Below are 26,237 nucleotides of genomic sequence, written 5' to 3'. Positions count from 1 at the left end.
TTACACAGTTCTCAACCCGTTCACCAATGATAACCACATCTGAGAAGGACGGAGAAGTATTACTAACCATGTGTTGAAGGTACGGCCCTTTCAGAGTACCCATAAACAGATCAATCAATTCTCGGTCAAGAAGAGGAGGTTGAACTCGAGCAGCAAGTTCACGCCACCTCTGGGCGTATTCTTTGAAAGATTCTTCAGACTTTTGTGACATATTTTGCAGTTGGGCACGGCTAGGAGCCATAGCAGTATTGTAGTGGTATTGTTTCAGAAAGGCATCAACAAGTCCTCCCCAAGTACTGACATTGGCCCTCTCAAGCTTCATATACCACTCCAACGGAGCTCCTGTGAGACTGTCCTGGAAGAAATGCATAAGCAGAGGTTCGTTCTCGGCGTGAGCGGCCATCTTACGACAGTAAGAACGAATGTGAGTTTCTGGACAAGTAACTCCCTTGTACTTATCAAAATCTAGCGCCTTGAACTTCGGTGGAATAACAATTCCAGGTACCAAGCTCAGGGCAGCGGTATCGAAACTCGAAGTTTTAGCAACCTCAACGGCCTTAAGGCGTTCTTCGAGGGCTTGGTACATCTTAGCAGTCTCGGTCAACTCAGCAGTAAGATCATGTTCAAGATCAATAACCTCATGGTGGTCATCCACTACCTTTGCTATACCCTCAACAGGAATCTCCTTAGTTTTTACTCCCCCATCAGCAGAATTGGTAGGAGTGTCTTTGATCAACCCAGCAACGCTCTTTCTGAGCTCTTCTTGCCCTTGGACAACGACATGAAGAGTCTCCATAAGTTGGGTCATTCTTTCCCCCATAACATCCATATCCCTACGGAGGGCAGCTTGACTCTGTTCAAATTGATCCATGATTCTCTCGTTGCTCCTGGTGCGGTAAGGATGTAAGAAAGTCAGCTTCGTCGTTGGAAAAGAAATCTGGAATTGGAAGGGACCCCAATTAGAACCTGATAAAAACCTGAAAAATGCAGTATGATATGAGTGCATGGGTGCATGTGTGCATGTTATATTATTTTCAAGAATTTTTGGCTTTGTCTCGAACCAAAGCCACAAGATAATGAGAAATAACGAAGCGCAACCAAGATGAACAACCATAATCCATTAATTCCACAACCACGTTTGAAGTACAAAATATTCTGCTCTCATGAGCCAACAATACAGAAAATGGAAATAAGAACCCCATCCAACAAGACTGGTGGTGATTCTATAACAAAAACCAATACTAAGCAGGATCTCCCATGTCCAAATGACGAAGTGGGCTATCTCCAATGTTCTTATAGCTCCAAGTCTTCATTTCTTCAAAGAGATTCTTGGTCTCAGCACGGGTGGGTCTCTTAATGATCTCTTGAATCAGCAGGTCTTTTCTGAAATGCATTGTTTCCATGTTGCGATTCTTCACCTCCCAATATCTAGCTTCCTCTTGAACTTGGACATTTTCTTGGTCTTTTTCTCTTATCTGGCCTTTCAGCTTTCGGATCTCTTCATAACACTTCTCTATGGTATTCTGGCGATCCAACAAGAGCTTGTCTGCTTTCTTTCGACGGGCTTTCTCTGATTTGGCTATATCAGTCTGGATTTGGAGCCTCTTTGTCAATTCCGCCAACTGATCCTCATAATGCTCTTTGATCTTCCTCTCTTGAATCTTAGTGGACTCGGGATCGACAATCATTCTCGGCCTCTTTTGAGAAGTGCTTCCCTTGGCATACAACTCTTCAAGCTCTATTTCTCTCATTTTCAACTTATGAAGGGCAGAAAGCTTCTCTTGCCTATCAATATTCATCTTAACCTGCATTGTCTCCATCTGTTCAGTCAATTTCCGATTCTGCTCAACAGTCTCATTATAACGAGGCATGGAGACGATGTTGGGTTGTGCGCCAACAGGAGGGTACAAAGGATCCTTAATAGGGAAAGGCATCCCTTGGGTATTAGCCACAGTTTCGACCCACTTAGTATAGTCTTCATAAGTCGCACAGTCCCTTTGACCAAAATGCTTCTTGTCTCTCCAACAAATGTTCTTCCAGGCTTGTACAGCTTCTGCCATCTGCCCATTGTCGGTGACCACATGATAGAAAATGTTCTCAGCTATCTCAGATTGCTCAGGAGGATTGACGAAAGCATATCCATAAGTTCTCCTAGCCAGGACGGGATTATAATTGATCCCACCTCTAATACCCATGAGGGGCACATTATTGAACTTTCCACAACTCATGATAACCTCCTTGTCTTCCAAAGATCTGTTATACCATACAATGTCTTTGGCTCTAAGTCCCATAATCCTTTCAGCCCATTTAGAGGTGTGCCTACTATCGACGAAAGCTCCACGTTCAGGCAAATGTGATCTGAACCAACGGTATAGCAAAGGAGCAAAACATCTGACCAATCCCTTCTTTTGACGGTTCTTTTGATGAACTGAATGATAAACATCCCCCAAGAGCGTAGGAACAGGATTCTGTAGAATGAACAAATGGATTGCACTCATGTCAACAAAATCAGGCACGTTCGGAAACATTAGGATACCGTAGATACTTAGAGCCAGGATAGCCCTAAAAGTGTCCCATTCTTTCGCTTCAGCAGCATCACACCCTCTTTTGACCAGGAACTCCATATGAAAACCCTGACATCTTCCTTTCTCGGAGAGATTTGCATCAACAACTGACTTGCTCAAATAAAGAGCCCTGGAGATTTCAATAGAAGTGGGAGCCTCCATGGTGCTATAGTACGGAACTTCCCCCTTCTTGATCGGAACACCAAGGAAAAGAGAATATTCTTCCAATGTGGGAATCAAAAGGTAGTCAGGGAACGTGAAGCAACGGAGAGAAGGGTTGTAGAACTGAAGCAAGGTATGAACTCCTTCTTGCTCATATTTGGTGAACGGCATCTTGAGGAGACTCAGAATATACCCATACTTTTCACGGAACCTGGTTGTTTCATCCGGCGTGATCCTCTTAACCAAACACTCGAGAGAATCCAGATTCGGATTTAGAAATGTGTAAGAGATGTTGCGACTACCAGTCTTCAATGGGGGAGCCATGAGTTGGTCGGAGACAAAGCCAAATGTTCCTGAAAATAAATAAACATGCATGTTAAATGATATGGCGGAATGCATTTCATCGGGAGAATCCTAAAGTCCATTCGTAATTGCATATTTTTCTTTTCTTTTCTTTTTTGTGAAGTAAAAGTATTCTCTTTTTTCTTTTCATTTTCTTTTTCTTTTCTTCTTATTTTTGAAGTGGACTTTAGAATTCTCCTCAAATGAAGTGAGGTGGATGCAGTAACATGATGTGTCATGGTGCAATGTGGTGAGAGACTGAGTGCCTCTCGCAATTCTGAATATCTGAGTAACACTGGGTATGACAAGTTCAAAGTTTCGGCTTCAGATTGCAATGTGAAAATCCGGGTATGATGAAGGCTAGTATCCTGTCCCTCCCCAAACTCACGGGTATGGATTCTAGACACGGACAGGTGGTCCCTAATGGTCACCAGGGTCTACAGTTCCCATGGGGTACAAAGTGTTTGAGGCAACAAGCGTGCCAGACACAGTGTTCCATGAAAGAACCTCGCCCAGTTGTGGTACCCCATATTGAACTCATCCATAGCAAGCGCTACGGTAGCCAACATGAGCATCCACGCTAATCCTATGTGTCACTTGGCCTGGGTAGTGGGCCTTTTACCTCAAAAAACCCCCTCACCTGCAAAACAGAACAGAAGACCCCAAGGAACACAGAATATAATCCATATGCATGATGTGCAAACAGAAATAAACATGATATGCAAGCAGAAAAGTAAACATGCAAACATATATACAAGGTATAGACATAAAACAAATAAACACCCAGTAAATAAACAAACAAACGCAGGCTAGGATCGACTCACTAAGGATGGACCAGCAACAGGTCTAGCAACATCCCCAGCAGAGTCGCCAGCTGTCGCACGCTCGCGAAAAATGAACAGAGTCGCCACCAATATATTTATCCCATAAGGGAAAGGAATATCAGAAAACCTAACAAAGGGTAAGAACAAGGTCTTGCGACCAGAGAATCAAGGTACGGGAGTCGGTTACGCGAGGGGAAGGTACTAGCACCCCTCGCGCCCATCGTACTCGATGGTATCCACCTATGTTTGTTTCTATCTAAAGGGTGTGTACTATGTCTATGTCTATATGAGAATGAATGCAAAAGGAAATACGGGGAAAAGAAGGAAATATTTACAAGTGTGCTCGTTCAAGCCCCGCGACTTGATGCCTACGTATCCTTTTCAGGAATCAGAGCGCCGTAGTTCGGCTCCATAGTTTTGTTTGTTTTTGTGTTTTTTAGTTGGGCGGAGTTAACGTTCGCGCTCTTGCATAAGGGATCGACCTAGGATGCAATGGAGCGGAAATAACGGTGCCCTTAAGAAAGCGAGAGGAGAGAGAAAGAGTTTGAGTGTTTCGAGGAAATCCCTTAAGCAAGGGAAACTCGAGTTACTCTTTGGTTTGTGTTTTTTAAAGATTGGGAACTCACGCCTGAATGGAACCCTTAAGCAAGGGAGCTCCAAGCACTCGAACATCCCTTAAGCAAGAGAAGTTACAAGCTATCATTCCCTTTTTATTAGTCAAAGTATTTATTAGTCATTTTTTATGCGTTTTCTTGGTATTTTTTATGGGAGTTTATTCAAGTATTTTTAGATGTTTTAGGGTTGAAAAGAAAAAGAACTAGCCTAATATGAATGGGGAATTCTACTTATTATTATCATGGTTTCTACCTAAGGTTAGGATTTAAAAGAAGCATGAAAAATAAAGCGGTAAGTAGCATATTGAAAATGGCATGAAAAAAAGAACAAGTCAAAACATAGTACAAAAGCGAATTAAAAGTACTATTATTTTTATGTTGATTTTTATGAGAGAAATTGAATTACAAGTCAAGTAAAAGACTAAAACAAATAGCCTAAACTAATATTTTTAATGATTATTCTTTTATGTCAAAAATTAGTATTAAAAGTCTCAAAGTTAACAAGAAATATTAGCACTTTTATTTACAAGAAAAAATGTGAAAAAACTAAGTAAAATCTAAATTGAGTCAATTAAAAAATAAAGGCATCAGGGGGTGCAAACAGGTTAACAGGGTGTAACTAGCAGCTGGGCGCAGGCCCATTGAGGCAGGCCCAGGAAAGTTCTTTGTTAGCTTCTATTTGCCAGAAAAAGGCATAACGGGCCGTATGGGAGGTGTGAGTAGCGCTGGCCCGAGTGTTAGTTTTGTTTCAGATTTTATTGTTCAGTTAACATGTTATCAGCATTCAGAAAAAGAAACAAGTGATACAATGGAGGAAATAAGAAGTGAGGGAGGCGAAATAAAATTGGGACTAGGGTTAAGTTACGAGTCTCAGACTCTCATCTCTCTCTCATACGCGATTTCCGGCGAGGGCTCCGCCGCGAGCGCCGCCGTCACCTTACCTCCACCAATCCTAACTCAAATAACTAGAAAAGATTGCTTGAACCTAGCCTCTATTCATAATCACCGACTCAGAAGAGACGAGCATGCTAATGAATCGTGAATGCGGAGTATGAGTTGTGGAAGATCTTACCTGAAGTGCAGAGGGAGATCTTGAGTTGAGAAAACCAAAGATGATCCGATCTCGTACGCAATTGACGGCGAGCAATCTTCAGGTGAACTCTTAATTTCTCGGTTCTTTCTTCTCCGTTTCGCTTTCCTCTTCCTCTTCTCTTTTTACTTTGAATTTTGTGCGAGTGTTGTTGATTGCGTGTTGCGGAGAGAGATCCTGAGAGACTGCCGAGAGTGAGTGAAACTGCTGAGTGATGAGAGAAGGGGCCAAGCACAAGCCTCTTGAAGCTCTGATAGTGAGCTTCAATGGCTTCCTCACTGTGCGCGTACGTGAGAGGTGTGGGGGTGAGAATGTTTGAACTGTGGTTTCACGATCTTTCCTTCAAAGTCTGCAAGCGAGACAATGATGGTGATAGTGCTTAGGTGTCAGCTTATGGGTGGGTGGATGGTTTTATAGGGCAATGATTGGGCAATCATTAAGGATTTTCAGATGTGGGACTTTGCTTGGACTTGCAATGCCTTTTTTCTGATTTTTGAATGTGGGACTAACATGTTTGCAGCTTTTTTGATTTCTCGGATGTGGGACTCGTATTGTTTCTATGTATGCAGGTTTAGAGTTATGACTCTGTTTTGGTTTTCTTTGATTTGTAGACACGGCTGCAAGTCTAATATGCAGGGCTGCAACAAATGGAGTGTGGGTCGGAATTGGTGAGTGTCTGATTTTGTTTCAAGTGAGTAATTGAACTTGTTTGTGATCTTTTCGCGAATGCAATGGTTTTTTTTTCTGTTTGGTAATTGTGACTGCAGGGTTATTTTATGGATTAATTTCATGACATTCTGAATGTATGTTGCAGGTCCGGTTTGCTATGATGCTTCAGGCTTGACGGAACGTGGGGAGCAGAGAGGTTGAAGCTTGGGCGTTAGAAGCATGAGGAAGAGATGGATCAATGCGTGTACGGGGCTGTTTCTGACTTGGTTTTAGCTCGGTATGGTTCAATCACTTGGGTTTACTTTACTTTCTGAACCGATGCATTTTCGTTAAAATTGTGAGCTGCAGTTTGTCTTCTCGCAGGCTTAATCATGAGCCGGTTTATTGTTCCCGCAGGTTTGGTTTAGTGGCTTTATAATCGGACTGGGATTTTTGAAGAATGTATGTATTTCCTTCTGTGATTTTGACTTTGAAATCAGGTATGGATTTGTATGACTGTCAATATGGGGTATGAATTCTGAATTAAGTTTCGTGTAGGATATAGGCTCGATTGGTTTTGGAATCTGCCGTGATGCAGGGATGATTATTTCTAGACTGATGCAGGTTATTTCAGCTCAAATAGATATTGGCTTCTTTTTCGAATTGTTGCAACAGATTTGGAAACGTATGCCTTAGCTCCTTTTTAACGGTGCCTTTTTGTTTATGAGTTTGTATGTGGGTCGCAGGGAGTGTTGCGGAATGTTTCAGCTTGTCCTTTTTGTTTAGCAGCCATGGTGCATGCTGAAGCTGTCATGAATCCCCCACTGCATGCTTACTTTTCTACAGGTTGTGAGGCATTTGGAATGAAATTGGTTCCATGATCCATTTCATGTGCCTGACCTGAACTGACTTGTGTTGTTGTACTTTTCTGTCATGGCTCTGTGATTAGAAATTCAATTCATTTTGGAACATCACTGAATGTTGAATTGGGATGTAATTTGGATGATGTGGATATCGGTCGAATCGAATGATGTAATGAATTTGTGTTTTGAAATTGGTTTTTTTGAATTTTGTAAAGGATTTTCTCTTGATGAATTATGTAGAAGCCTTGAACATTTTGTAATGGATTTGGATTTTTGTATGGACATCATAACCTGAATTTGGACTCTTGTAATTTTCTTTTGTAATGAGTGGAAATGGAAGCTTTGTAGTTTTCTTTTGGATTGAATTTATTTTGTTCTTGTTTGTAGCTTCACTTGTGATGCCATAGAACTTGGATTTTGATTTTGATAGAGATTCTGAACATGAATACACTTGAATAGCGCTTGAACCATGAACGCTCGAATAGTCCTTGAATCGTGGATGAGCTTTCCATTAGAACTTCAATCTCTTTTGCCAACCAAAGACTCATGAAATGAGTGGAACTTGATTTAATGGTGAATACTTGCAAGCGCATTATGATGAACTCAAATCTTGTAACCTTAAGCACCAAGAAATCTCATGCAAAAGCTTGAGAACTTCGTTTCACCTAGATTACCAATTAAATCCGCCTCACGTATAACGAACAAATTCCAATCAACTCGCATCTTCAACGACACCCCTTTTTTATTCAATTCATCAATTCAAACCAAACTCACATATTATTAGCACAAATAATGCTCCAAGTACAATGCAATCTTCTTGCACCATGGTTCAATGATCTTAGAATCAAACCACAATTCCTTTGGTCACCCATAGGGAAACAAACCCTTAAACCCTGATTTCACACTTCGCTGTTGGAAACATCCGAAGAATTAGACTTTAATTTCAATACAAGCCTCAATCTCAATATGACGCCCTAGGCTTTCAAAATCCTTAATCCCAGTGCCAGGTTATTGATTAATGATGCATGATGTTATGTTGATGCCCTAATGGAGTATGTACATGAGATGAGAAGTCTAAGCCAGTTAAAATTTAAAGGGTAGGACAAATTTGGGGTATGACATAGTCAATCCCTTCTTGCTGACTATAACCCTGAGCCACCAGTCTGGCTTTGTTTCTTACCACTTCACCCTTCTCACTGAGCTTGTTTCCGAAGACCCACTTAGTACCGATTATATTGAATCCATCTGGTCTAGGAACAAGATCCCAAACATCATTCCTTGTAAACTGATTCAGTTCTTCTTGCATAGCAATTATCCAGTCTGGATCTTCTAGAGCATGATCAACAGAAGTTGGCTCGATCAAAGATACAAGACCTAATTGACAGTCTGCATTGTTCTTAAGGAATGCTCTTGTTTTGATTGGATCATCCTTCTTTCCAAGAATGACATCTTCTGAATGATCAGAGATGAGTCTGGATGATCTTCTGACAGGTGGTTCTTCAGAAATGTTTATATTCTCCAGAGAAGCTGTTACTTGATCTTCCGATTCTTTGCTTCTGAGAAGCTCTGCTTCTGATGCGTTGCTTCTTGGCTCAACAACTTCTGATATGTCAATATCACAATCTGCAAAATTATCAAACTGCTTTGGTTTTTCAGAACCAAGCTTATCATCAAACCTGATATTGATTGATTCTTCTACAACCAATGTTTCAGTATTGTATACTCTGTAGCCTTTTGAGCGTTCAGAATATCCAAGAAGGAAACATTTTTGTGCTTTGGAATCAAACTTACCAAGATGATCTTTAGTGTTCAGAATAAAGCATACACATCCAAAAGGATGGAAATAAGAAATGTTGGGCTTTCTATTCTTCCACAATTCATAAGGAGTCTTATTTAGAGTAGGTCTGATAGAGATTCTATTCTGAATATAGCATGCAGTGTTTATTGCTTCTGCCCAGAAATGCTTAGCCATATTGGTTTCATTGATCATGGTTCTGGCCATTTCTTGCAGAGTCCTATTCTTTCGTTCTACAACTCCATTTTGCTGTGGAGTTCTAGGACAAGAGAAATCATGGGCAATACCATTTTCTTTGAAGAATTCTTCAAAGAATCTGTTCTCAAATTCACCACCATGATCACTTCTCACCTTTATGATTTTACACTCTTTTTCAGATTGAATCTGAATGCAGAAATCAAAGAACACTGAATGAGACTCATCCTTGTGTTTCAAGAATTTTACCCATGTCCAGCGGCTATAATCATCTACGATGACTAATCCATATTTCTTTCCTCTGACAGATGCTGTTTTGACTGGGCCAAACAGATCAATGTGCAAGAGTTCTAATGGCCTTGAGGTAGAAACAACATTCTTGGACTTGAATGCAGGTTTGGAGAACTTGCCCTTCTGACATGCTTCACAAAGAGCATCTGATTTGAATTTCAGATTAGGGAGTCCTCTGACAAGATTCAGTTTGTTAATCTGAGAAATCTTTCTCAAACTAGCATGACCTAATCTTCTGTGCCAGACCCACTGCTCTTCAGAAACAGACATAAGACAAGTCACCTTCTGACTCATAAGATCTTGCAGATCTGTCTTATAAATGTTGTTCTTCCTCTTGCCTGTAAATAGGATTGAGCCATCCTTCTGATTTACAGCCTTGCAAGACTCTTGATTAAAGATTATATCATAACCATTGTCACTCAATTGACTGATAGATAAGAGGTTATATGTTAATCCTTCTACAAGAAGTACATTAGAGATAGAAGGAGAGTTACCAGACTTTATAGTTCCAGAGCCAATTATCTTGCCCTTCTGATCTCCTCCAAACTTGACTACTCCTCCAGACTTAAGCACCAGGTCTTGGAACATAGACCTTCTTCCTGTCATGTGTCGCGAGCATCCAGAGTCCAGGTACCATGACATGTTGTGCTTTGTCCTTTTTGCAGCCAAGGATATCTGCAATAGGAATAATCTTATCCTTAGGTACCCACATTCTCTTGGGTCCTTTCTTGTTAGATTTTCTCAAGTTCTGATTGAACTTGGGTTTAACATTGTAAGCAATAGAAGGAACAACATGATAATTCTTAATGTGAGTTTCATGATATTTCCTAGGTTGTGTCACATGCCTTTTGGTGTGTGTAATGTGAAAACTTTGAGCATGTGAAGTGTGCCTAATATCATGGGAGTGGCCATACTTGAACTGATCATACAATGGCTTGTATGTGAATTTCATTTCATCAACAGGTTCAAGTTTGTATGGGGTTTCACCCTCAAAACCAATGCCTACTCTTTTGTTTCCAGACACAGCATATATCATAGAAGCTAGCTGACTTCTGCCAATACTTCTAGATAAGAACTTCCTGAAACTTAAATCATATTCTTTCAGAATATGGTTTAGACTGGGAGTGGATTTTTCTGAATCAGAAGGAGATCCAACATTATTGGATAATTTTAAAAGTTTTTCTTTTAATTCAGAATTCTCCAACTCAAGCTTCTTTGTTTCAAATTCAAATAGCTTTTTCAGCTTTTTGTATTTGAGACTAATCTGAGACTTGAATTCCAGAAGTTCAGTTAGACCGGAAACTAACTCATCTCTAGTAAGTTCAGAAAATACCTCTTCAGAATCTGATTCTGATGTAGATTCTGATCCGTCATCTTCTGTCGCCATCAGTGCACAGTTAGCTTGCTCATCTTCAGAGTCTGAATCATCTTCTGACTCATCCCACGTTGCCATAAGACCTTTCTTCTTATGAAACTTCTTCTTGGGATTTTCCTTCTGAAGATTTGGACATTCATTCTTGAAGTGTCCAGGCTCATTGCATTCATAGCACATGACCTTCTTCTTTCAAATCTCCTGTCATCAGAAGATTCTCCACGTTCAAATTTCTTTGAACTTCTGAAGCCTCTGAACTTCCTTTGCTTTCTCTTCCAAAGTTGATTTAGCCTTCTGGAGATCAAGGACAATTCATCTTCTTCTTCAGATTCTGATTCTTAAGGATCTTCTTCTCTAGCCTGAAAAGCGTTAGTGCATTTCTTGATATTTGATTTTAATGCAATAGACTTACCTTTCTTTTGAGGCTCATTTGCGTCCAGCTCTATTTCATGACTCCTCAAGGCACTGATAAGCTCTTCCAGAGAAACTTCATTCAGATTCTTTGCAATCTTGAATGCAGTCACCATAGGACCCCATCTTCTGGGTAAGCTTCTGATGATCTTCTTTACGTGATCAGCCTTGGTGTATCCCTTGTCAAGAACTCTCAATCCAGCAGTAAGAGTTTGAAATCTTGAAAACATCTTCTCAATGTCTTCATCATCCTCCATCTTGAAGGCTTCATACTTCTGGATTAAAGCTAGAGCTTTAGTCTCCTTGACTTGAGCATTTCCTTCATGAGTCATTTTCAAGGACTCATATATGTCATAGGCCGTTTCCCTGTTAGATATCTTCTCATACTCAGCATGAGAGATAGCATTCAGCAAAACAGTTCTGCATTTATGATGATTCCTGAAGAGCTTCTTCTGATCATCATTCATTTCTTGCCTTGTCAGCTTTACGCCTCTGGCATTTACTGGATGTTTGTAACCATCCATCAGAAGATCCCATAGATCACCATCTAGACCAAGAAAGTAACTTTCCAGTTTATCTTTCCAGTATTCAAAGTTTTCACCATCAAATACCGGCGGTCTAGTATAACCATTGTTACCGTTGTATTGCTCAGCAGAGCCAGATGTGGATGCAGGTGTAGGTGTAGACTTTTCACTTTCATCAACCATCTTTTACTGAAGCGTTTTTCTCTTCCTGAATCTTTTCTAAACACGGTTAAGTGCTTGCACCTTAGAACCGGCGCTCTGATACCAATTGAAGGATAGAAAAACACTTAGAAAGGGGGGGTTTGAATAAGTGTGGCTTTAAAAACTTGACAGATAAAAATAAATTGCACAGTTATTTTTATCCTGGTTCTTTGTTAACTAAACTACTCCAGTCCACCCCCGCAGAGATGATTTACCTCAACTGAGGATTTAATCCACTAATCGCACGGATTGCAATGGTTTTCCACTTAGTCAGCAACTAAGTCTTCCAGAGTCTTCTGATCACACACTGATCACTCCAGGAACAACTGCTTAGACACCCTCTAAGACTTTTCTAGAGTCTACTGATCCACACGATCACTCTAGTTACAACCTGCTTAGAAAACTTCTAAGACTTCCTAGAGTATTCTGATCCACACGATCACTCTAGTTCCTTACAACTTAATGTAATCAATTCTAAGAGTATTACAATTGCTTCTTAAAAGCTATAATCACAAACTGTGATATTTCTCTTAATCGTTTAAGCTTAACCTCACTAAAATATTACAACAGCAATGTAGTGAGCTTTGATGAAGATGAAGATTCTGAGTTTTGATTTGAACAGAGTTTCAGCAAGTTAATTTGAGTTGTTTTCGTTCAGAGTCGTTAACCTTGCTTCTCATCAGAACTTCATATTTATAGGCGTTGGAGAAGATGACCGTTGAACGCATTTAATGCTTTGCGTGTTCCGTACAGCATCGCATTTAATGTTTATACGCTTTTGTCAACTACCTCGAGCCTTGTTCACGCTGTGTCTACTGACGTAGCCTTTAGTAGCTTTTAACGTTCCTTTTGTCAGTCAGCGTAGCTTGCCACTTGTACTTCCTTCTGATCTGATGTTTGTGAATACAACATTTGAATATCATCAGAGTCAAACAGCTTGGTGCAAAGCATCTTCTGATCTTCTGACCTTGAAGTGCTTCTGAGCGTGATACCATCAGAACTTCAGTGCTTCTGATCTCTTGTTCTTCTGATGCTTCCATAGACCCATGTTCTGATTCTGCTTCGACCATCTTCTGATGTCTTGCCAGACCATGTTCTGATGTTGCATGCTGAACCCTTGAGACAAAGCTTCTGAGCGCTGAATTATGCGTACTCTTTATATATTTCCTGAAAAGGAAATTGCATTGGATTAGAGTACCATATTATCTTAAGCAAAATTCATATTATTGTTATCATCAAAACTAAGATAATTGATCAGAACAAATCTTGTTCTAACACAAATATTACTTGCCATGTCATTAAAATTGCACTTAAGTGATGGGGGACCTTCAAATATTCACCAAAAATGAAAATGGGGGACTGAAACTTGGCTTTTTTAGTTTGGGGACTAAAAAGTTAAAAACACCAAAATAGGGGGACTAAAAGTGCATTTAAGCCTAAATAAAATAAATAATTTTTTAAAATAAATAATAAATTCTTAAAATATAAAACTAAAAATGTTAGAAATCACATTCATTTCTCACATGAAAAAAAATATTATCATTGTGAAACCATCAACGAACCATCACTCTTCAATAAAAAAAATTTGGTTCATTTGCAACAAATTATTAATGTGAAATAAACTATGGGTTCCATCAGATATGGATAAAGAGAGAATGGCTTGGCTAAATATTAGGGGCATCCCTTGTCATGTTTGGGGGGAAAGCTTCTTCAAACTTATAGCAGGTCCTTATGGCAGATTCATTAAATGTGAAGAAGGAAGAGCTTTGAAGGCTAGATTGGATGTGGCCAACATTTGTATTAAAACTTCTATTTTCAATAGAGTGGAGGATACGATTAAGCTAGTGATAGATGATACGGTATTCATCATCAACATCTTTGAAGATTCAACGTCCATGTCTGAGGCAAAGAAGATTTATGTGAGACTAGGAGAGCAGTCAGACTCTGAGGTGTTTTCTCATTCGGCGGACGGAGCCTGTTCTGAGGCATCTGCAGGGGAGGCGCAAACGGAGGAGGAGGAAAAGGTGCCGTCAGTTCGATGTGATGGGTCGAAGGGTGGTCATTCTTTTGATGAAGCAGATTTCCTAGGAGATTACAATCATCTTCCATTAAAAGGCAAGTTTTCGGGGGCTGCAAAGAAAAAGGGAGGTTTTAACGTTTCTGTTAAACATGTTAGCTCGTATTCCGAGGGGGAAAAGTCAAAGCCTATCAATGAGGGCTTTGTCTAGTGAAGACTGTAGCAGAGTGGGAGATTCAAACGTTAACCCTATTACCAAAGTGGGGCCACCTGTGGGGCCACCTTTTGTTATTGAACCGGTTTTTTCTGCTGGGGCCATTGGGCCGGATTCTCTAATGGGCTTGTCTGGTGGTATTGGACCTTTTGACAAGGCGTGCCAAGAGCTTGTTTTGGGTCCCAAAAGTCTTCCTCCTATGTAGAAAAAGAAGAAGCAGATTAAGCTGAAGAAAGTTGCAGACCTGGGAGATAGAGTGGAGTCTTCGTACTTCGCTTGCATCGCACCAAGGAAGTCGCTGTCCAAGGAGGCGTTGATCGGAGGTTCGTCATCCTCGAGAGAAGATCCCATTTCATTCGGTGAGTACTTTCCTATTTCGCTTGCCGACTCGGAGATTAACCGGTGCAATAGTCGATTAATAGGTAATTCAGAAATTGGGAGAAGGGTCTGGAACTCTATTGCAAGTTTGGGGGTAGTCAGTACAAAGAAGGATTCGGAGACTGTGAAGTTAATTGATGCTATGGAGCTGAGGGACAAGGATGGTGTTAGTGGGAGGAAGGTGAATAACTATTCTGGTCCATGAATCTTTTATCTTACAATATAAGGGGAGGAGGTTTGTCTTCTAAAAGGAAGAGAGTTAGTTTTATTATTAATTCAAATAGCATAGATGTCTGTTTTCTTCAAGAAACAAAAATTCCGGTTTTCACTGATGCTTTAGCCCGAGAATTCTGGGGTTCTTCTGATGTTGAGTGGACTGCGAGCAATTCGGTTGGAGCGGCGGGGGGTATGGTGATCTTGTGGAGGAGATGTTCTTTATCTCTAAATTATAGTTTTGTGGGAAAACGTTTTGTAGGTATTAATATAAATTGGGAAGGTGTGGCCTATAACCTTATTAATGTGTATGCGGCGTGTAATAGAGTGGAGAGGAGTATTACTTGGAGTTCCATTTTATCGAAGAAATCTAGTATAGGGGGAGAGGAATGGTGTGTCGTTGGATATTTTAATGAAGTTTTGAGTAAGGAAGAACGTAGAGGGGAGGGGACGTCGCGCCTCTCAAAAGGTATGGAGGAATTTAGGAATTTTGTGGACAATATGGAGCTAATCAATTTAAATTGTGTTGGAGGGAAGTTTACTTGGTTCAAGGACAATGGCAAAGCTTTTAGTAGAATTGATAGATTCCTTCTTTCCAAAAAGCTCATTGAGGTGTGGGAGGTTTGTGACCAAAGGATAGAGAAAAGAGACTTCTCGGATCATGCTCCTATCCGGTTAGGAAAAGGAAAACTTGATTGGGGGCCTAAACCTTTTAGGTTTATTAATGCGTGGTTTAAACATGATGGTTTTAAGGAGTTTGTGGAGTTTGAATGGAAGAAGATGCTTGCTAAAGGTAGGGGTGACTTTGTGCTCTATGAGAAATTGAAAAGTTTCAAGGAGAAGCTTAAAGGGTGGAACAAGGAGGTTTTTGGTTGGATTAATCTAAAGATGGAGGAGGAAAGGGATGAAATTAATATGAAGGATAAAGAGTTAGAGGATTGTTTAGGAGGTCATATAGATGAAGTTGTGCTCGATAGAAGGATGGCTTACCGAGATCTTCGGAACAATATGGAAATTAAAGAGAGCATGCTTAGGCTAAAATCCCGTAATCTTTGGTTGAAAGAGGGAGATAGGAATACAAGATTCTTTCATAATTCCCTAAAGGAAAGGCAAAGACGTAATGGTATCACCTCCATTGAAGGAGAACAAGGGAGGGTAGAAGGTGTGGAAAAGGTCAAAGAAGAAATTGTTAATTACTTTCACAATTTTTACAAGGAAGAAGATTTATGTAGGCCGGTCCCGGAGGGTCTCCCTCTTAATTGTTTGACCGAGAGTGATGTGATATGGTTGGAGAGAGATTTTTTGGAAGAAGAAATCAAGGAAGTCGTTTGGTCTTGTTGTAACACCCTTCTAAACCCCCGCGGAAAATATAATAAAATTTCAGAGTAAACATGAAATACAAGGGTATCACAATTTCTTTAATATAAAATATCTTAGTCAATTGTCATGCCACACAGGAAACCATTTAATATAAAACACAATTCATGTTCAACACAACGGATCACAACTCATGACATTGCATATTCATCATCTATGCAAGTTACTACACTACAATTATAAAACAACAAAACCAACAAGATAATTCGTCTCTAAACTAGCGTTTCCCAGTGTTACAATCAGAGCATGACACGACACGACTACGGACTAGCCTATGAGCTATCCTCACCCATTCTGATGCCGCTACTCCTTAATCTGTAATCATTAAAGTAAGGGTGAGTTTCATTCGAATTAATAAACATTATGCAGTCATAAGCAATAAAATGTCATAGCAATTATCATCCACTCAACCATACATATAATCGGAATTATTACAGCAAGCAAGCATCAATCCAACAATATTGGCCATCGGCCCACAACTCTTCATTTCATCAAATAATTAAATTATATTAACAACAATTCCTTAACACATCAATCATGTAAACACACCAAGGCATAACACTGGATTTCATCCAATCATGTTATAACCAATGCATATGATTCAACTGACACTGTGCATGTGGTACCAAAATTCGTGAATCACATTCACAGGACTTCTCTCTTTGATACTGCCCTCTAGTCGCTCACACCCCACATGGGCACACGACTACTGCCTCATCGCTCACACCCCACATGGGCACACGATGACTTCCCGCTAATCTCCGCACAATGGGAATTAGCCTTCCAATGCAAATGATTTATGAATAATGCACACATGACACATACTTATATCATCACCAATCCGATGCTTAACATCGCTTCATTTCATCTCACCAACATCATCACAATAAGTATGTACATGTCCAAGCATCATTCAATCATTCACACACATTCATCACAAATCAACATATTAATATTAACAACATATTAATATTCACAAATCAGCCATCCTCATCACAATCATGCATCGTTACATCTATCATCATTACACACAATGTAATAAGTTGCCAAAATCACCCAACAGTATAATCACAAAAACATGTATTATTTACGACATGTCATATAACAACATCACTCATTAGATATCATAATCCCATCACCAACATAAATACATGCACCAATAGTCATATATATATATATATATATAAGCACATATACATACACCATATTTCCATTCATCAACAATTTAAATCGAGTTTTAAAAATAAATTCGGCCACTGCCCATTTTATCACTTTATCAAATAAAGCATCTAATTAGCTTCGCAACCCCCAAAACGGCACATAAATCGGATACTCGGATCAAAAGTTATGGGTTTTTAAAGATAAAACATTTTTAGAAAAAATGCTGCAGAACTCGGGTTGTCCCTACATGGGAACCGGTTCCCAGCAACCCAGAATTCATACCTCTCTGTTTTTATAAGGGGGAACCGGTTCGTCCCACATTGGAACCGGTTCCTACGTACCTGCACAGCCAAATTCACCATTTTAACAGCATTTACCCTATCCCATTTCCCCAATTTCAGGTACATACGAACATACACACAATCATCATCAATTTTTCACACAATTACACATTTCAAACAAGTTATAGACATGTATTAACATCATATATCATGAGTATTATCACAATCTTGTCAATTCATACAAGTTCATCAAAACCTAACAAAATTCCCAAACCCGACACGTACGATTGAAATGAACAACAATCCTAATCAATCCTACTACCTACAATCACATAAGGATTACTAACCCGAAGAATCCCCCCTTACCTCAAAGTCGAATCTTCGAAGGTCTTCCTCTCCTTTGGCTCTTCCCTCTTTCACGTACTTCTCTGTTCTTCAGACTTCTCACCTTCTCTTTTTCCAATTTTCTTTATTTTCATCATTTCACTATTTTATAAAAATAGGATAATTAGTTAGTAAGGCCTCTCCATTGGCACCTCCCTTTTTACTAACTACGTCATGGCCCAATAACAATAATTCCCATAATTCTTCCAAAAATCCAAAATTTAATTATTAAATAATTAAATAATTTCTGAATAATTAATTTAACTTGATTAAATTAATTCATGAAATTACGGGGTGTTACAACTCTCCCCCACTAAAATAGTTTTCGTCCTCGAAAACATACTTCAAATGAAAAGTCCCAGATAAGAGTCCCTCATCTGACTCTTCCGTTCTCCGTTAACACCTTCTTAGTCGAGTCTCAAAATTTCATCTGACATACGCATGTCTCATGCACTCAATATTTTATCTGTCACATTTGACCATCCCAAGGTATACCACTTGCTATATCTCCAAAGGTTAATGACAGTGAAACGTCGAGATGCGACCCATACAATATGCTCAGTAACTGACTAATACAATTTACACAATCCACGGTATGATCACAACTGATCCGCACTGTAGCAATGGATCCCATCTATCTATGTACCAACCTTAAACACATCCTTCCATCTGAGCGATAAAGTAATACTTATACTTACTCAAACAATTTCCCGAGTTACTACATCTATTAAAACATTCCCACCATCGGAACGAGTACACGCAAGCAGTTATAATTACACAGCTCATCAGCCTCAATCTACCACTGCTTACAAAATAGCTTAACTGAGTCCCACTCTTCACTAAGAATCAAATCAACTTCGTCCTTCATAGAGTATAATCCCTCCTCATATTTAGAAATCTACATAACACCTTCCAACAACACAAGATTATTATCGCATCATGTAGTATCAACTCTTCGTCTTAACTTCTCCGAATATATACTCGTTAACTACGTACAACCATAATAACATACTCATCATCTCGGCAATTATTCAAAAGGGTTCTAATCCTTTGGCACGACATCCTTACGTCCACGAGATTCCAAATTCAACATATAGATCAACACATATCTATTGTAGGATTCCGACATATTAATTCCTCACTGCTCACGAGTCACACTCATAACACCACTCTACATCATACTTTCACTGTGCGACTACAATTACCCGTCTTAGGTCACCGTCCAATACTTTGCACTCTTTCATATTCACTTCTTCATAAGCTTCCACAAAATGGTGAGTGGTTATTCTCACAGCCTGGCATTCATCACATCTTATACCATTACGGTAACAACAATCTCAACCATCTATATGAGTCCGTCTACTATCAACAAGAGATTAAGGGTGATCAAGTCCTCAATTTGTCAATAGATAGTCGACAATCATATTTAAGCATAAACCGTTGTTACTACATAATAGTGTCCTTCCTGAGTTTACACTCAACTCGTTAACAGCGTCATAGTTAATAATTCTCTACGGTGTCCTTCTTCTAGAATATCCTTTCTCAAATCGGTAACATCGGGAACACAAACGCGATCTCCAAACTTCATTACATCATCCTCGTCAATTCTGAATTCACCGTCTTTACCTTGGTAATTCAAAGTCGACTTATCGATCAACTCAACATCGGCTTTCTGACTTTCTCTGATCTCGTCGATAATACCCTTAGTCAGTCTCAGCATACTCAATCCAACATTAGTTGGAGCACCTTCACATACCAAACTTAATTCTCTGAATCGTTCAATTAAATCCAACCCTTCACCATCAGCATCGACCTTTTTAGAGGCAATCTCGAACCATACAAATAATGTCACTGCAACTTCAAAATAAAACTATAGCTTCTAACTCTAAATCATGAGTCTGATAATTCCTTTCATGCACTTGAGTTGTCTCGACGCATAAGCCACTACATGCCGACTTAGCACCAACACACCACTCAAACCTGTCAGTGACGCATCACCATATACTACAAACAGTCCCAAGTCCATTTCACCTTTTCTACTAATTCACTCATCACTCAAATCCATCGGTGCTTAAATCATCTTTATCAACTTATTCATCCACGTCACATTCTATCCAACCTCATTTCAGACAATCGCGGTAGTAAGCATCCCTATTTCAACACTGGTTCATGCTTCTTTAACCGACATCATAATATCTCTTCATAGGGCCACTCTATGGTATTTATAACTCTTCCATAAGGTAGAACATAATCTCTCCTCTTCGTGGGTTCAAACGACACATTAATCCGACACTCAGAGCTCAAGATACGAACGTTTCCAATCGTTATCCAAATTTGCAACACCGACACCATGCTGCGACATTCTATACGATATCTCCAAACTCCTCAATTGGAACATTTAATTCCTATAATTTCTTATCAACAAGTCTTTAATTATTCCTTTATTCCGTTCAACTCTGACACTGACATCCCATGCAGCACCAACGAACAGTCTAGTTCTAAGAGCAGCATAACCGTAACTTCACCTCTTTCTAACATCATCCTGACACCAATAAATATGTTACAGCTGCTGCAACCATTTTATAATAAATTTCATCTCGTTAGCTTTCCGACGCTCCAAACGGAACTCGAATCGGATGTCCAAAACTCTAGTTATGAATTTTCAAAATTTCATAACGATTCAGCAGTTTTCCTGCGTTTTGCTTACAAAAATTTCACTCCAAAACTCATTCTCTTCAACTCGATCAAATCCCAGACAGCCCCTCATCATATCTCTTCACTTCCAAACTTCTTATAACTTAAACAACACATTTCATCGTCGAAGTTCGATTTCTACAACATCACGAAACCAAATTCATGTACGCCATCATCAACCTTCTTATCCTTGAGATCGTACTCGTCTCTTCGCATTACTCGCTCTTCAAAATGTTTTCAACAACATCGATAACCTCTACCATCATCTCAATTACTTACTAGTAATCCTGCGACAAGGTCTACGACAATACTTCCTTGAATCACCGCTTCAACAGCGACCTTTCACATAGGGCTACTCACACAACAACATTACAGTCCATCCGTAGCACTTGGAGCATCACAGCTTCGAAATTCCATTTCCCAGAAATAACCATCATCTACTCCGAGACACTCCAACTGAAATAACGACTACATTCTTCAGCCCATGTCACCTTCACTTCAGAAAACAATAACTCCACACTCTTGTACTGCTGCTCTGCGCATCACTCTAACATCTTGCATCTAAGACATATCCGAGGAGCATAGCTTCTCCCCCACTAGTTTCAATCCCACTTCTGCAGACAAACAGTTAGAACACACTGAGTACCAACAGTGTTTCACACACATGTCGCGTACCGAAAGGAAATTAACAACAAGACTCTGGTCACAAGGACCGACTATGCTCTGATACCACTGTTGTAACACCCTTCTAAACCCCCGCGGAAAATATAATAAAAATTCAGAGTAAACATGAAATACAAGGGTATCACAATTTCTTTAATATAAAATATCTTAGTCAATTGTCATGCCACACAGGAAACCATTTAATATAAAACACAATTCATGTTCAACACAGCGGATCACAACTCATGACATTGCATATTCATCATCTATGCAAGTTACTACACTACAATTATAAAACAACAAAACCAACAAGATAATTCGTCTCTAAACTAGCGTTTCCCAGTGTTACAATCAGAGCATGACACGACACGACTACGGACTAGCCTATGAGCTATCCTCACCCATTCTGATGCCGCTACTCCTTAATCTGTAATCATTAAAGTAATGGTGAGTTTCATTCGAATTAATAAACATTATGCAGTCAGAAGCAATAAAATGTCATAGCAATTATCATCCACTCAACCATACATATAATCGGAATTATTACAGCAAGCAAGCATCAATCCAACAATATTGGCCATCGGCCCACAACTCTTCATTTCATCAAATAATTAAATTATATTAACAACAATTCCTTAACACATCAATCATGTAAACACACCAAGGCATAACACTGGATTTCATCCAATCATGTTATAACCAATGCATATGATTCAACTGACACTATGCATGTGGTACCAAAATTCGTGAATCACATTCACAGGACTTCTCTCTTTGATACTGCCCTCTAGTCGCTCACACCCCACATGGGCACACGACTACTGCCTCATCGCTCACACCCCACATGGGCACACGATGACTTCCCGCTAATCTCCACACAATGGGAATTAGCCTTCCAATGCAAATGATTTATGAATAATGCACACATGACACATACTTATATCATCACCAATCCGATGCTTAACATCGCTTCATTTCATCTAACCAACATCATCACAACAAGTATGTACATGTCCAAGCATCATTCAATCATTCACACACATTCATCACAAATCAACATATTAATATTAACAACATATTAATATTCACAAATCAGCCATCCTCATCACAATCATGCATCGTTACATCTATCATCATTACACACAATGTAATAAGTTGCCAAAATCACCCAACAGTATAATCACAAAAACATGTATTATTTACGACATGTCATATAACAACATCACTCATTGGATATCATAATCCCATCACCAACATAAATACATGCAACAATAGTCATATATATATATATATATAAGCACATATACATACACCATATTTCCATTCATCAACAATTTAAATCGAGTTTTAAAAATAAAGTCGGCCACTGCCCATTTTATCACTTTATCAAATAAAGCATCTAATTAGCTTCGCAACGCCCAAAACGACACATAAATCGGATACTCGGATCAAAAGTTATGGGTTTTTAAAGATAAAACATTTTTAGAAAAAATGCTGCAAAACCCGGGTTGTCCCTACATGGGAACCGGTTCCCAGCAACCCAGAATTCATACCTCTCTGTTTTTATAAGGGGGAACCGGTTCGTCCCACATGGGAACCGGTTCCTACGTACCTGCACAGCCAAATTCACCATTTTAACAGCATTTACCCTATCCCATTTCCCCAATTTCAGGTACATACGAACATACACACAATCATCATCAATTTTTCACACAATTACACATTTCAAACAAGTTATAGACATGTATTAACATCATATATCATGAGTATTATCACAATCTTGTCAATTCATACAAGTTCATCAAAACCTAACAAAATTCCCAAACCCGACACGTACGATTGAAATGAACAACAATCATAATCAATCCTACTACCTACAATCACATAAGGATTACTAACCCGAAGAATCCCCCCTTACCCCAGAGTCGAATCTTCGAAGGTCTTCCTCTCCTTTGGCTCTTCCCTCTTTCACGTACTTCTCTGTTCTTCAGACTTCTCACCTTCTCTTTTTCCAATTTTCTTTATTTTCATCATTTCACTATTTTATAAAAATAGGATAATTAGTTAGTAAGGCCTCTCCATTGGCACCTCCCTTTTTACTAACTACGTCATGGCCCAATAACAATAATTCCCATAATTCTTCCAAAAATCCAAAATTTAATTATTAAATAATTAAATAATTTCTGAATAATTAATTTAACTTGATTAAATTAATTCATGAAATTACGGGGTGTTACACTTGTGACGGTAACAAAAGCCCCGGTCCGGATGGGTATTCTTTGGATTTTTTTAAGTTGAATTGGAGGGTGGTGAAGGAGGATGTCTTAAAGTGTTGTAAGGACTTCCATGATAAAGGTGTTTTAACCAAAGCTTGCACCTCTTCTTTTATCACCCTTATTCCAAAAGTAAAGAATCATCAATCTTTGAAGGAGTTTCGCTCCATTTGCTTGGTAGGAAGCTTGTACAAAATTGTAGCTAAGTTGTTGTCGGCTAGACTTAGACGTGTGGTGGGTAAACTTGTTTCGAAGAATCAAACGGCGTTCATTCCGGGTAGAAATATCTCGGACGGAGTTCTTATAGCCAATGAGGTTCTTGATTTAGCTAAAAGGAATCGGAGGAGTTGTATGGTTTTGAAAGCCTATGATAGAGTGAGTTGGAACTTCGCTAGATATGTTTTCAAACGTATGGGGTTTGGAAAGAGATGGTTGAAGTGGATGGATAGTAGCATCTTTACAAATTCGCTTTCGGTGCTTGTTAATGGAAGTGCGACAAAAGATTTTGTTGTGGAGAAAGGTCTCCGTCAAGGGGATCCTTTGTCCCCATTTGTGTTTGTTCTTGTGATGGAAGTTCTCACGGCATTGATGTATAGAAGCAAGGTTTTGGAAGAGTTTCGTGGCTTTAAAATTAATGAGAATAAGGAGGTGGATTTGTTACAATTCGCGGATGATACTTTGATTTTTGCGGAGTGCGATTTGGCAATCTTGTGGAGATTAAAAGCTATTTTTAGAGGCTTTGAGATGATGTCCGGTCTTCGAATTAATTTTCACAAGAGTAATTTGTTTGGAATTAATGTGGGAAATTGTTTATGGAAGCCCCGACTTGCTTTCTTTCTTGTAAAGTAGGGTCCTTACCTTTTAAGTTTCTAGGAGTGAGGGTTGGTGATGATCCTAGGAAACTTTCTATGTGGAAGGACTTCTTAGTGACTTTTAAGAAGAGATTATCGTCTTGGAAAGGTATGAATCTTAGTATGGCGGGGAGGGTGGTTCTCATCAATTTGGTCATCAATGCTTTACCGATTTATACTCTTTCTTTTTACAAGGCTCCTAAAAAGATCTTAAATGAGGTGTGCTCTATTCAACGTAAATTTCTTTGGGGAGGAGGTGAATTAAAGCGTTCCGTTAATTGGATAAATTGGGACATGGTTTGCAAAAGTCGAGAAGAGGGAGGTTTGGGTGTCAAAAATATGGAAATATTAAATGTGGCCTTACTTAGCAAATGGAAATGGCATATTCTTACGGATAAAGATGCGGTTTGGCGAGATCTTTTAGAAGAGCGGTACGGAAATGTGAAGCTTAAGGTTTTGGTAGGAGATGTCTCGGTGGTGGACAACAAGGATTCAATATGGTGGAGAGATCTCATATTGTCGGATAACTATGAAAATCTTCTTGTGGATAATTTCTCTAGTGTCATCCGAGTCAAAGTGGGTAGCGGGGACTCTACTCCGTTGTGGTATGCGGATTGGACGGGGAAGCAATCTTTAATGAAAATCTTTCCTTCTCTGTTTTCATTGGCCGCTAATCATTTGCTACAGGTATCTGCTGCTGGCACATTCTTGGAGGGGTGCTGGAACTGGAATTTTAGATCCCTGTTCACAGCAGAGGGTGCTGTTCCGGTTCTGCACAGGGAGGGCACGGTTCTGCAGCCGGATGCTGCTGCCATCGGTTCTGCTAGTGCTGCTCCCTCTGTCACGCAGCAACAGGTTTATCCGTTTTTGACAGATTCTGACCCGGCCGTCGCTGTTCTAGTAAATGCTATGCAAGCGTTTCGTACCGAATTGGATAACTACAGTTTAAAGAAGGATGAAGATGATTCATTCAGTTGGAGGCTTAATTCGGAAGGAGTTTTCACGGTTAAATCTTGTTACGACTTTTTCAAAGGAAAGCTTTCGGGTCCGCCGTTGGTCGAAGAGAAGGTTAGGGCCCTCATTCATCTTTGGAATTTAAAAGTGCCATCTAGAATTCAATTTTTTTGTTGGCGTTTTATCCACAATAGAATTGCAACAAAAGATAACTTAGTGAGCCGTGGAATTTTGAATGAAGGGGGAGATTCTTTGTGTGTTTTATGTTCGAAGGAGGAGGAAAACATTGTGCATCTCTTCTCTAATTGTGAAGTGTCTATCGGAATTTGGCGTAGAGTCTTCATGTGGCTTGGAGGTGGGGATTTTTTGTCTTTGGAAGATTTCATGGACTTCTTCTACAATTGTTCCAAGATTAAGTGTCCATCTAAAAGAGTCATAATGGCGGTGGTTTGGATAGCAACGATTTGGACTTTATGGTTAAAGCGTAATGCAATTGTTTTTAGAAGTGAGTCCTTTAGTTTCATAAAGTGCATGTCGGAGATAGTTATGGTCTCTTGGAGTTGGTTAATCTCTTTTTATAAGAAATTGCCTTGTTGTAATTTTTATGGTTGGAATACTCAACCTCTTTTGTGTTTTGTTGAGTAACTTTCTTTGTATTGGGGTGGAGTATCCCTTTTGCTCCCTTTAATTCCATTGCTTATTGAAGAAAAAAACTGGGGGAAACTTTTCCCCTTGTTTTTTTTTTTGATGGGAAATAAAGATTCATTACTCAAGAAAAGGGTAAAAAGGAGTAGTCTCCACAAGGGGACCCCTTGTTATCAGCACATTCGAGGGAATATATTGTTGGAATTCTTAGGTCAATAGATTTTCTAAAAATTAAA

At 39.4% G+C, this 26,237-nt stretch overlaps 1 protein-coding gene across 1 annotated transcript; it reads right to left on the bottom strand.

The window, feature by feature from the left end:
- Positions 1 to 1,034: 1,034 nt before the first annotated feature.
- LOC131644839 (uncharacterized) lies at positions 1,035 to 3,050 on the bottom strand. Its single transcript, XM_058915446.1, has 3 exons — positions 1,806 to 3,050; positions 1,393 to 1,715; positions 1,035 to 1,155 (listed from the first exon to the last, which is right to left on the bottom strand). Exons 1-3 carry the CDS (start codon positions 3,048 to 3,050, stop codon positions 1,035 to 1,037), a joined length of 1,689 nt encoding a protein of 562 aa, XP_058771429.1.
- Positions 3,051 to 26,237: the final 23,187 nt, after the last annotated feature.

The sequence above is a fragment of the Vicia villosa genome, linkage group LG1 (assembly GCF_029867415.1).
Source record: "Vicia villosa cultivar HV-30 ecotype Madison, WI linkage group LG1, Vvil1.0, whole genome shotgun sequence".
Taxonomy (NCBI): domain Eukaryota; kingdom Viridiplantae; phylum Streptophyta; class Magnoliopsida; order Fabales; family Fabaceae; genus Vicia; species Vicia villosa.
The sequence above is the reverse complement of the archived record's forward strand: the minus strand, read 5'-3'. Positions and strand labels throughout refer to the sequence as shown.

What these genes read in the sequence shown, in the direction of transcription:
- LOC131644839 (XM_058915446.1), bottom strand. Translation starts at nt 3,050, where the DNA reads ATGGCTCCCCCATTGAAGACTGGTAGTCGCAACATCTCTTACACATTT. An exon ending in AACAGATGGAGACAATGCAG is followed by an intron (nt 1,716 to 1,805) that starts GTTAAGATGAAT and finishes TTGTATGCCAAG; the next exon opens with GGAAGCACTTCTCAAAAGAG. An exon ending in AATCGCAACATGGAAACAAT is followed by an intron (nt 1,156 to 1,392) that starts GCATTTCAGAAA and finishes TCATGAGAGCAG; the next exon opens with AATATTTTGTACTTCAAACG.